The following is a 13,297-nucleotide window of genomic DNA, read 5'->3' as shown; positions in this document are numbered from 1 at the left end:
GATGTGGTTGGTTAGCACTTATGATCTACACAAGCCTTCTCCTGTTCCTTTGCATCTCAGTCCATCATCAGATCTGCTATGACTTTTTCCCTCGTGTATTTATCCAGTTTCCCCTTTAATTCACCTTATCTATTCATCACAGCCACTTGCTGTGGGAGGGAGGTTCATATTCCTATCATTCTTTGGATAACAAACACGAGGCAATCTACAGGTGCTGGAAAGCCAAGGCAAAGCACACAAAATGCTGGAGGAACTCAGCAGGTCAGGCAACATCTAATGGAAATGAATAAACAGTCCATGTTTCAGGCTAAGGCACTTCATAAGTCTGAATAAGGAAGTTTTACTGAATTCGCTATTGTAATTATCAGTGATTATCTTGCATTAGTAGCTAATTTTGGCTGCTGCATCAAAAGGAAATGTTAATGTCTTTCCATTAAAGACTTCCATAATTTTAAAAACTTTTATTCAATTCACCCCACAGTCTTCTCTTTTCTAGAGTACTGACCTTGAAGACCTTGCTGAAGGTTACAACCATTCAGCTTCAAAGTGGCTGGAAATGTGAAGTATTCATTATCTCCATCTTTTTTTGTGTAGCAGTGAGACTGCTACTCAGCATGATTTCAAATCTAGATCAGACCTTTTTCTAATGATGTACTAATGAAACAAACCACAAAGGGTATTTTTTAAATGAAATTCTTGTTTAAAATCTAAAAGTATAACATGGCTTTAAGAGTAATGTTTATCTGCATTTGAGAGAACTTATGGTTAATTATGAATGAATGGTTCATGAGTTTTGACAGGTGAACAGCATCTTCCTAGATACAAGATGATTTTATCACTAGGTCAACAGCTTGCTCTCCATGTTGTATTGCCCTGGCTTGCGTATCAATCTCATAGACATCAGGTCACATAGACGACCAATGGAGGACCTCTTATCACAAGGGATAAGATTATAAAACCCCAAGACTTAGGAGCAGAATTAAGCCATTTGCCCTATCGAGTCTACTCCACCATTAAACTGTCAAGCTCTGCCTTAAATACACCCAATGACTTGGGCTCCACAGCTGCCTGTGGAAATAGATTCCACAAGTTCACCACCCGCTGGCTAAAGAAATTTCTCCACATCTCAGTTTTAAATGGACACCCCTCTATCCTGAGGCTGTGCCTTCTTGTCCTAGACTCCCCACCATGGGAATCCTCATGTTTGCTACCATGGGAAACATCCTTTCCACACCTGCTAGAACTAGGAGAATAGCCTCAAGTTTCGGGGAGAGGATTTAGGACAAAGATGAGGAGGAACTGCTTTTCCCAGAAAATAGTGAATCCATGGAATTTTCTGCCCAATAAAGCAGTGGAGGCTACCTCAGTAAATATATTTAAGACAAGGTTGGATAGATTTTGGCATAGATGGGGAAATTAAAGGATATGGGAAAAGGCAGGCAAGTGGAAATGAGTCCATGATCAGATCAGGTAGGTTTCAATGAGATCCCCCATCATTCTTCTAAATTCCAACAAGTACAGACCCAGAGCCATCAAATGTTCTTCATATGAGATATACAGCTTGGTTTCATTGGGTCGCTTGCTGATAGCCAAAAGGGAAAGATGACATCAGGAAGACATTTTCATTCTCTGAAAATAAAAAAAAACTGCAGCTGCCGGAACTCTGAGATAACAACAACACTGGGATCACTCAGCAGGTCAGGCAGCATCTGGTGAAACAGTAACAGACTTAAAGACCCTTAGTGTTTCGAGTTGAATTAGTTTGAATTCCATTCCTGTTGAAAGCAACTTGAAGATATACTGGACTTTGTACAATTTGAGGGAAGAGAAATTCAGCTGGAAATCTGAAATTAAAAGCAGAAAGGCACTCAGCTCTAAAGAAAGAACTAAAGCTAGAGAACTTGTTTCTGCTTGCTGACACTAAGCATGTGCCAGCTTTTCAATCATCACCGTATTCATTGAGAGTGGTCGATCTTTGCACGTCCTGAGATCATAAAATACTATTTACAATCTGCCTTTCATTCTGTTTTTAGGCAAAAGATAATCAAGGAGAAAGCCCTCCCTGAGATCGAGTGTTATATGTATGAGGAACATGATCAAATTCGACGAGCAGCTGCTGAGTGTATGTGCAACATGGCCATTTGCAAAGACGTAAGTGTGACTTGGTATAGTTTAACCATTTGTTATCTGCAGGACTGTGAGAATGCTCTTCATTCCATCTGTTAACTAATTTTGATATTGAAACGAAAGGGGATGAACTTTATATTGCCTTCATTCTCCAGATTCTGGCTCAGCCACAGGTCAGTGCCATCCATCCCGATATAACCATAGCCAGGATTTTCAGCTGGTTCTTCTTCCAGATTTACAGTGTTCGCAGATTAGTTGTGTTATTGATTGAATAGTGTGAGTCATGTACAACATGAGAAGGAGCAGCAGCACAGTACAGGCCACACAAGGCATCAAGACTGCACTGACATTTATAAGATCTTGGCTGATTCTTGTCCTCAGCTCCACTATCTTGCCTATTCTGGGCATCCCTTAAATCCATTAATGCCTAAAACTCTATCAGTCTCCACCTTGAATAATAAAGAGCTACAACTTTCTAGGCTTGAGAACTATTCAAAAGTTCAAAGGTTCAATTATATAACTCTGAAATTCTTCAATTATCTGGGTAGCCCTGAAACCACGAAATAAAAGAGAGGCAACATAATCATCAACCCCCAAATCCCGTCTTCCCACAAAAAAAACAAACAGAACAGGCACATCAACCCCCAAATCCCGTCTCCCAATGAAAACAAACAAACGGAACAGGCACATTAACCCCCAAATCCTGTCTCCCCACAAAAAAACAAACAAACAGAACAGGCACATTAACCCCCAAATCCTGTCTCCCCACAAAAACACAAACAAATGGAACAGGCACATCAACCCCCAAATCCTGTCTCCCAACGAATAAAACAAACAAATGGAACAGGCACATCAACCCCCAAAATCCTCTTTCCACACAAAAACCGAGCAAAGCGGATCAGGCACACCGAACCCCAAATCCCTCCTCCCGCATAAAAGAGTGAACAAAATGGATCAGGCAGATTGACCCCGAATCCCTCCTTTTGCACAAAAACTGAGAAAAATGGATCAGACTCATCGACCTCCCAAATCCTTCCTCCCACACAAAAAACAAAGAAAATAGATCAGGCACACCGACCCTCAAGTGCCCCTGAAAAAGCACAGAATATGAAAACTATAAGACTAATAAAAGAGTCTCTAGGCCAAGTCCACATCCAAAATGCAGACAAAAGCCTAGACAGCACTCTTTGGGTGCAGCAGCAGGCTCTCCCCGCTCTGGTACAGAGCAACCAATCAAAAGACAAGCAGCCAGCACTCACCTTCTGCACTCACTTTGATGCTTCAATCTCCCCCGTTGCTATAATTGGAAAACAATGTAAGCTATAATCAATGAAATGGGGCCAAACCCTGGCTTACACCCCATCCTGCAGCCCACCATCTACAAGGTTCCTGCACACTGTCTCTGCCTCCCGGAATCCGCTCGGAGACGGCAGAGGATGAAGCATCCAAACAATCTCCAAACAGCAAATGTAAAAGACATAAAAGAAGTGAAAAAGATGATCTCATGATCTATCCAGATGTCGACCAAAGGAGTGTTGTTCGCAGACGCCATCTTGACTGTGACAGAGAGTTGTAATTTCTCTTTAAGTTATAAATTAGTTTACTATGGATGTACAGTGAAAACTGTTTTGTATGCCATACATACTGATAACTAATCATATTGCAATAGTAGAAAGGAAAAATAATAACTGAATGCAGAAATAGGATACAGTTATAGAGAAAGTGCAGGTGGACAATAAGCTGGAAGGTGATGGTGCAGTGGATTGTGAAGTCAAGAGTCCATTTTATCATACATGAGGTACCTTCAATAGACTATAACAGCAGGATAGAAGCTGTCCTTGAGCTTGGTGGTACATTTTCTTAGGCTTTTTCATCTTCTGCCTGATGGGAAAAGGGTATAAAGTGAATGTCCAGTTTGGGAGGGTTCTTTGATTATGTTGGGTCCTTTACAGAAGGTGCGAGGTATGTAGACTGAGTCCATGGAGGAGAGGCTGGTTTTAATGATATGCTGAGCTGTGTTCACACTCTCTGGACTTTCTTGTGGTCTCAAGCAGAGTAGTTGTCACACCAAGCCATGATGCATCCAGATAGAACACATCTGTAAAAACTGTTGGGGGCATACTGAATTTCTTTAGCTTCTTCAGGAAAGAAACCCTCCTTCCTGTAAGGGCAGCTCCATCCTTATCCTACATCCCTTGGTTCTAGACTCTGCTGCCTGAGGAAACAGCACCTCAACATTTATCCTGTTGATCCCAACCAGAACCTTGAACAAAGCAACGATCAGTCGTTCCTGGAGGTGGCAGTCGTAAGGAGTCATAAAGTCAGCACCGAGATAGGTCCTTCAGCTCACCTTGTGCAGGCTGACCATTGTACTTACCTATACCAATCCAATTTACCTGCAATGGGCGATTCAAGCTGACGTGCTGTCATTAGCCGGCTGAGATGGGGGGGGGGGGGGGGGAGATTTTTATCACTCAGGTACCTGCATTGATGTTTTTTTAAATGTTATGAGAAGACCCTCCTCCACCACAAGCACACTTCAGATCCCAAAAACTCTCCATGTGAAAAAGTTCTCCCTTAGATCTTCTGTAAACTTCCTAACTCTCCCCTTCAGCATATGGTGTCACGTTTTAGATGCTCCCACCATGGGTAAAAGGTTCTTACTGCCTGCCTGATCTATAGCACACATATTTTTATATACCTCTGTCAGCCATTCTCTCCTTATAGTGGCAGTACTTCAAAGCAGGAAATATTTTGGTGCATCTTCTCTGTACACTCTCCAGCACAGTCTTATCCTTCCTGCAATGAACCTTGGTTTTATTTCCGAAGGTCCAGGAGCGTTTCATTGACGAGGGGAATGACAGACTGAAGCTGATGATACTACTGTGTGGTGAAGACGATGCGAAGCTCCAGCGAGCAGCGAGTGGAGCCCTTGCCACCCTCACAGCCAAACGCAAGGAACTCTGCCACAAGCTAACAACAGTCGTGAGTTGACACGTCTCATAACTTTGCATGATCTGCCAATCTTAGAGTGCATGAGAGAATGAAGTCTTTATCTCGCACCTCCCACCACTCAATGTGCTCCTGAGGCTCTGGGTACATCTGAAGTCACTGCTGTAATGTAAAGGAACACGAAGCGTGAAGACAACTAGTCTATTCCACTGATAGTCATACAAGCTCCTGCAGATAGCAGACATACAGAAGTGGAATCCCTTCTATGACCTGAGCTCATTAGCTATCCTTGACTATCATTATTATGGTAGACCATTCACTCTTGCTGTTTGTGGGAGCTTTCTCTGCATAAATTAGATGGTGTGTTTCCTAAATTTATAATGCCCAACTTCCAAAAATCCATGGGGCATCTTAAAATGAATGAAAGTAGATGTGTTATCATTCAGTCATTTGTTAGAGAATGATGTGTGCTGTCACCTGCACCAGTGGAAGGCATCAAACTCTTACTCTTAATAACGTGCACTGTCTGCCAGTCCTGACATTGCTCCCTACACCATTCTCCTCCAGTGCCTCTTCCCTGTTGGTTTTCCAGGTGGGAATCACTCACGTCTTTATTCTAGTCTACTCAGTGGCTTCTCTCTCTGAGACTCTGCCCTTGTTCCTTCTGTTTTTTATCTATATACCAGCCCCTGCACCCGGAAACATAACATCAAGTTCTATTATGACTCAGGTGAATGCATGCTCCAACTTACCACTATCTATACTGTCTCTCAATTGTTAGACATCCTGTCTAACATACAGGACTGGATGAGTAGAAATGTTGAGAAAACTAAATCCTTTAAGACTCCATCACAACCACTGAGCCCTGGCCACTGACTCCATTCTACTCCCTGGAAACTCTAAAACTGACCTACTTTGACCCAATCTTGATGTAATATTTCCCCTAAAGATGAACTTTGGGGTAAATGATCCTGTCATCAAACACATCACCTTTTCCCATTACTATGATCTCACTTGATTCCAGCTATACCTCAGTGTATCTGCTGTTGAAACACACATTTACACTCTCTCCTTTCCTCAAACATTTCCCCCTCTCCCTTGCTCCATCATCCTTGACCCTTCAGCAATCTTAACATGCCCAATATCTCCACCTCACTGGATCCATCTCCCTTCATCATTCCTCTCCTCTCCTATAGCTTTCCTCTTCTGATTATCTCTCTCCTTCACCTACTCACTTCACTTCCCTTCACCCTGCTACTTCCCTTTCTCCTCTTCTTTTTCCCCCTTCATTTCGTCCCCTTCCCCTCATCCTAGCCTAGCTCCACTCAGGAGCTACATCATCATTGATCCAATCTTCTCCTCAACTAATCAGTGGCATTGTAACATCCACCACCATTTAAATCCTTGCCTCCAATTTGTCTCTCCCGAATTCTTCCATAGATCTTAGAATCATGTTGCCTCAATAAAGTTTGCAGAGGAAAGGTCAAAGTGGAATTTTGAAAGCCATCCAATGAGATTTATTTCCCTCCCTTTGAACACAGACGGTCCAATGGCTAGAGATCTTGCAGCGACTCTGTCTCCACGACAACTTGGAGATCCAGCATCGCGGTCTGGTCATCGCTCTAAACCTGATGGAAGCGGACAAGGAGATTGCCAAAAAGATAATTGAGAGCGAATTGCTGGAGATCCTGACTGTGATTGGCAAGCTGGAAGTTAATGCCAAGCATCAAAATGTTATTAATGTGGCCCGGGAATGCCTTGTAAAAGCCATGGACTATTCCCTGATCAAACCGACATCTCAGCATGGAAAATAAAGAGCAGCCTGTGCAGAAAAATTAGATTAATCAATTGAAGCTCACTATGAGATGTAAGTGGTGTGAAGTCTGTGTGGCCAAAGAGACTTTAAAAAAAAAAAATACCCATAAATCCTTTTGATTTTGTTACTTGGTCATTATAGATTAGTTGCTGGTGATCTTTAAAACGGTTTTTTTTGACTTCATTCTTGTGACAAACTGCTGACTGGAAAACAAAACTTGATTATACAAGCTGTTGTTTAGCAAAATAAATTAACTTTCAGTGCGACACATCATGTGCCAAGTATTGGAAGCTGAATTCCTTCCTTGCAGGCAAAGACTACAGCCACTTTTGCGCCATTGTGAAGTAGTAAAGGAAGGAATTCACGGGTAATGAAACGTTGTTGAAGTACAGTCACTGATGAAAGGTGGCAGTCAAACGTTCTGCAGAGCCAGATCCCACAAGCTGTGTATGATAAAGTCAAATCCAAGAATTGCAGTTCAGAAATGAAAACAGAAAATGTTGGAAATACACAGCAGGTCAGTCAGCATCTTTGGGGTGAGAAACAGTAAATGTTTTGGGTGAAAAACCCTTCAGCTGTATGATTGATGCATTTGAGTGCTCCTGTTTGCCTTCCAAGTAGTGCTCTGACATTTCACTGTCCAGAGGGTGGCAAAGTGGTGCAGTGAGTCAAGCCACTGTCTCACAGTGCCAGAGACCCAGGTTTAATCCTGATCTGGGGTGCTGTCTGTGTTCAGTTTGCACATTATGTCAGCACCTACACACTGTGCGAGACAGTATTGATTTCCTCTGGATGCTGCAATTTGTCTGAGGCGTATTGCTTGGTAGATTAATCGGCCATTGTAAATTGGCGACGTGAGTAGGTGAATGGTCGACCTCTCCAGAACCCTCCACAGTGGCAGAATCTGGAGGGAGTTGATGAGATTGTGGAGAGAATTAAAAAACTGGGATTCATGTAGGGTGAAGAGCCTGCCTCCATGTTGTATCTCTCTGTAACTCCACTTAAATCCACTTGACATGGGTCACTTCTGCATTGCTCTCTCTCAGCACTACTAGCAGCTCAGGTTTATGGACAGAATTTCTGCTGAGGATCAAGCTCATAATTTTCTGACTCAGAGATGAGTGGGACCCATCAAGCCAAGGTAGACAAGCAGCTTTTTCAAAAAATTACTGATATGCTCTTCACATCTAGGCAACCGTTATCCTTTTCTATACTAATACCACTTGCCTGCATTAATTCTATCTCTCTCTATGCTCTGCACCTTCAAGTACCTGTCCAGCTGCCCTTTGAATGTTGTTACTGTTCCTGTCCCCACCACCTTCTCCAGCAGTTCATTCCAGATATCACCTACCCTTTGTGAGAAATGTTTACCCCTCAGACCCCCTCTAGTTTTAGAGACCACTACCATGGGTCTGCTTCACTATCTTTGCCTCTCATAATTTATCATGTTACCTCTTGACCTCCTTTGCTCCAGGGAAAACTAACCCAGTGTGTCCAATTTCTCCTTAGAACGCAAGCTCTCCAGTCCTGGCAACATATCTCACAAATTTTTCAGTACCCCCTCCAGCTTAATTACATCCTTCTGATAATACTCCAAAAGCGACCTAACCAACATCTTGCACAACTGTAATAAACCCTTGTGCCCAATGCCACAGCCAATGAAGGCAAGCATGGATGCGTAGCTGGACTAGGACAGAATGTTTGTGAGATTTGCTCAGAAAAATTTAATAAGTGAAAGATGCTGCTACATTTGTTGCTATGCTCTGTCACTGGAATCACTTACTCAGTCAAATGCCATCAGACACAGAATAGGGTTTGGGATGCTTAGAATGTGAAGCAAAAACAACTAAAATTAAAACTGGAAAAACTCATCAAGTGAAGAGAGCAGTTTAACATTTAATTTCAATGATCTTCTGTGTACAGCAGTTTCTGCAACGCATCATGTCCAGGCTAGAATTGTACCTCACCTATACTCAGTGTAAAAAAATTTAAAATGTAAATATTTGATAATTAGAGCAACTCTTTACTTTGAAATAAAAAGTGTAGGTGAAAGAATCCTGAAATAAAATCACAAAACACTGGAAACATGCCAGACTGCATCTGTGGACAGAGAATCAACTAACACAACATAGAACAATGAACAGTACAGCACAGACCCTTCAGCCTGTAATATTGTGCTGGCCTTCTAACCTTTTTTAAGATCAATCTAATCCTTCTTTCCCACATAGTCCACCATTTTTCTTTCATCTGCATGACAATCTAATAGTTTCTTAAATGTTCCTAATGTCCGCCTCTACAACCACCCCTGGCAACGCATTCCATGCACCATCTAATCTCTGTATGAAAACCTGCCTCTGACATCCCCCTTATACTTTCCCCTTATAATTATGCCCCCTTGCGTTAGCCATTTCCACCGTGGGAAAAAGTCTCTGGCCATCCATTCCATCTATCTATGCCTCTGTGGTGAACTAGATATACCTGTCTGACTGCTCCTGTGGCTCCTCCCACAGACCCCTGCTGACTCCTCCCACAGACCCCTGCTGACTGCTCCTGTGCTCCTCCCACAGACCCCTGCTGACTGCTCCTGTGGCTCCTCCCACAGACCCCCGCTGACTGCTCCTGTGGCTCCTCCCACAGACCCCCTGCTGACTGCTCCTGTGGCTCCTCCCACAGACCCCTGCTGACTCCTCCCACAGACCCCTGTCTGGACTGCTCCTGTGGCTCCTCCCACAGACCCCTGCTGACTGCTCCTGTGGCTCCTCCCACAGACCCCTGTATAAAGGCGACTGTGGCCTGCTGCTCTCCCTCATTTTCCCAGGATGTAGTGTTGTTCTTCAGTCAATAAAAGCCGATATCTCACTTCCTAAGTCTCAGCGTGAGTTATTGATGGTGCATCAATTTTATTGACTGAAGATTCAACATGGAAACCGCTTTACGCCCAGAACGCCTAGATTTGGACCCCCGAGACCCTGAAGCAACTCTTGCCTTTGAACACTGGCTTGTGTGCTTCCAATTGTACTTGGAGGAGGTTCGTGCCACCGACTCGGCTGTTCGGCACAGACTTCTCCTCTCGAGGGTCGCCCCAAAAGTTTATTCATTCATCAGGGACCTCTCCAGCTACGAGGGGGCGCTTGCCGCCCTCAAAAGACAGTACCTGCGGCCAGTAAACGCTGTTTATGCCCGGCACCGCTTGGCAACACGAAAACAGCGGCCTACGGAGTCGACTGCTGAATTTCTCTGAGCTCTACAGGCACTCGTGCGGACTTGTGACTGCCAAGCGCTCACAGCGGAACAGCATACGGAACTCTTGGTCCGAGACGCTTTTGTGACTGGAGTCCGGTCAGTGTATTTACGCCAGCAGCTGCTGGAAAAAGCTGATCTTACCTTACGCTCCGCGATAGAGACGGCCGATACGTTAGAGGCTGTGCAGCTGTACGCCGAAGCGGTCCAGCCGCGCGATTCCCCGGTTCCGAGTGAATTCGCCAACGCCGCTGCCAGTCGCGGTATCACGAACTCCTCGAATTCGCCGAGTATAAAACACTGTTACTTTTGTGGGCTTCAGAAACATGCCAGAAACAGCTGTCCGGCTCGCGAAGCAACTTGTTCCAGCTGCGGGAAGAAGGGCCATTTCGCCAAGGTCTGTAAATCTAAACCGCGCCCGGGGTCGAGCAGCGCTGCGTCTGAGACCTGGGGGCCGCCATTTTGCATGACCGGATGTGGACAACCATCTTTGCCGGCGTCACCAGGCCCCGCCCCTACTAACCCGTGTGCGACCTGGGAGCCGCCATCTTGCATGCCCGGATGTGAGCGGCCATCTTTGCTGGCGTCACCAGGCCCCGCCCCCGACTCGCCCCGTTCAACGCTGGCTTCCGTGACCCTCGACCAAAGCGCTCCGCACCAGCTCGCAAGGTCGATGATGGATATCCTGGTGGAGGGGCACAGGATTAGCTGCCTGTTTGACACGGGCAGCACTGAGAGTTTTATTGACCCGGCCACAGTGAAACGCTGTGGACTCGTGACACGGCCGGTACGTCACAGGATCACCTTGGCTTCTGGGTCGCATTCCACAGACATCCGGGTGGGTTGTGTAGCGACATTGGTGGTGCAGGGCACAGAATATCGGAACTTTGCGTTCCTGGTCATGCCTCGACTGTGCGCACCTGTGCTGTTGGGGCTCGACTTCCAGAGCCATCTCAAAAGTGTGACTATGGCATATGACGGGCCCCTCCCACCACTCACTGTCAGGAATCCTCAGTTTGGTGGGACTTCGCCATATACTCCGTTACCACACGCACATACACACCGAACCACACATCCCGCCCAGCACCATGCCGATAGCTGTGCTACTGACACTACTTGCAGCCTCTCCACCCTCAAGATCCCTCCCCCATCGCTGTTCACCAACCTGACCCCCGACTGTAAACCGGTGGCAACTAAAAGTAGGAGGTACAGTGCGGGGGACAGGGCCTTTATTCATTCAGAGGTGCAGCGGCTGCTCGGGGAGGGGATCATTGAGCCGAGCACAAGCCCATGGCGGTCCCAGGTGGTCGTTGTTCGGACTGGGCAGAAAAATAGGATGGTTGTGGACTACAGCCAGACCATCAATAGATTCACGCAGCTTGACGCGTACCCCCTACCCCGCATCGCGGATATGGTCAACCAGATAGCTCAGTACAAGGTGTACTCGACAATTGATCTGAAATCCGCTTATCACCAGCTCCCCATCCGCCCAGAGGACCGCCCCTACACCGCCTTCGAGGCGGGTGGCAGGCTCTATCACTTTCTGCGCGTCCCATTTGGTGTCACAAATGGAGTCTCAGTCTTCCAGAGGGAGATGGACCGGATGGTGGACCAGTACAAACTGAAGGCCACATTTCCCTATCTAGATAACATCACCATCTGTGGTCGCGACTGGTCGGATCATGACGCCAACCTCCAACGATTTTTCCAAGTGGCCGATGCTTTGAACCTCACTTATAACAAGGACAGGTGTGTGTTCAGAACCACATGACTCGCTATCCTTGGGTATGTCGTGGAGAACGGGGTCATTGGCCCTGACCCCGACCGTATGCGCCCCCTGTTAGAACTTCCTCTTCCCACCACTCTCAAGGCCCTCCGGCGGTGCCTGGGTTTTTTTTCCTATTACGCCCAATGGGTCCCCCATTACGCAGACAAGGCCCGCCCCCTGGTCAGGTCTACCACTTTTCCCCTCTCTGCCGAGGCCCGCGCGGCCTTCAGCTGCATTAAAGGGGACATTGCCAAAGCAACGATGCATGCGGTAGACGAGACCATTCCCTTCCAAGTAGAGAGTGACGCCTCTGACGTCGCGCTGGCTTCTACCCTCAATCAGGAAGGCAGACCAGTGGCGTTTTTTTCTCGTACCCTTCAAGGCTCTGAACTTCGGCACTCCGCGGTGGAGAAAGAAGCCCAGGCCATAGTGGAAGCTATTAGGCACTGGAGGCACTATCTCGCCGGCAACAGGTTCACCTTGCTGACCGACCAGCGCTCGGTTGCGTTCATGTTCAGCAACCAACAGCGGGGCAAAATCAAAAATGATAAAATTTTGCGATGGAGAATAGAACTCTCCACCTACAATTATGATATCCTGTACCGGCCTGGCAGGCTCAATGAACCCTCTGATGCCCTATCCCGGGGAACGTGTGCTAGTGCCCAGCTCGACCAGCTGTATGCCCTTCATGCCCAACTTTGCCACCCGGGGGTCACCCGATTCTACCATTTCATTAAAGCCCGGAACCTGCCGTACTCCCTGGAGGACATCAGGACGATGACCAGGGACTGCCAGATCTGCGCTGAGTGCAAACCGCACTTCTACCGTCCTGACACTGCGCAGCTTGTCAAGGCCACCCGCCCTTTTGAGCGACTGAGTGTTGACTTTAAGGGCCCCCTTCCCTCCACCGACCGCAATGTCTATTTTCTCAGTATTATTGACGAGTACTCGCGATTTCCCTTTGCCGTTCCCTGCCCCGACACTACTACCACGTCGGTCATAAAAGCCCTGTGCCAGCTCTTCACTCTGTTCGGATATCCCTGCTATGTCCACAGTGATAGAGGGTCCTCCTTTATGAGTGACGAGTTGCACCGGTTCCTGCTAGCTAGGGGATTTGCTACTAGTCGCACCACGAGTTATAATCCCCGGGGGAATGGCCAGGTGGAGAGGGAGAATGCCACAGTGTGGAAGGCCACACTTTTAGCCCTTAAGTCAAAAGGGTTGCCGGTCTCCCGATGGCAGGAGGTCCTCCCTGAGGCACTCCACTCTATCCGCTCCCTGTTGTGTACGTCCACTAATGCCACCCCTCACGAACGCCTATTCTCTTTTCCCAGGAAGTCTGTCAGTGGGACCACCCTACCAGTTTGGCTGACGTCCCCGGGGCCAGTGCTGCT

The 13,297-nt window shown here is 46.6% G+C and overlaps 1 protein-coding gene across 2 annotated transcripts in view; it reads left to right on the top strand.

Moving 5' to 3' along the window:
• Nucleotides 1-7,163, top strand: part of unc45b (unc-45 myosin chaperone B) — a 66,208-nt gene extending 59,045 nt beyond the window's left edge. For both annotated transcript variants that reach the window (XM_073048484.1, XM_073048485.1), the window contains exons 18-20: nucleotides 2,034-2,151; nucleotides 4,957-5,112; nucleotides 6,621-7,163. In XM_073048484.1, coding sequence (XP_072904585.1) covers nucleotides 2,034-2,151; nucleotides 4,957-5,112; nucleotides 6,621-6,893 — 547 coding nt within the window. In that variant the 3' untranslated portion in view covers nucleotides 6,894-7,163. The remainder of the gene's footprint in view (nucleotides 1-2,033; nucleotides 2,152-4,956; nucleotides 5,113-6,620) is intronic.
• The last annotated feature ends 6,134 nt before the right edge of the window (nucleotides 7,164-13,297 follow it).

This window comes from Hemitrygon akajei, chromosome 6, assembly GCF_048418815.1.
Source record: "Hemitrygon akajei chromosome 6, sHemAka1.3, whole genome shotgun sequence".
Classification (NCBI taxonomy): Eukaryota; Metazoa; Chordata; class Chondrichthyes; order Myliobatiformes; family Dasyatidae; genus Hemitrygon; species Hemitrygon akajei.
This window is presented reverse-complemented; position numbering and strand designations above follow the sequence as displayed.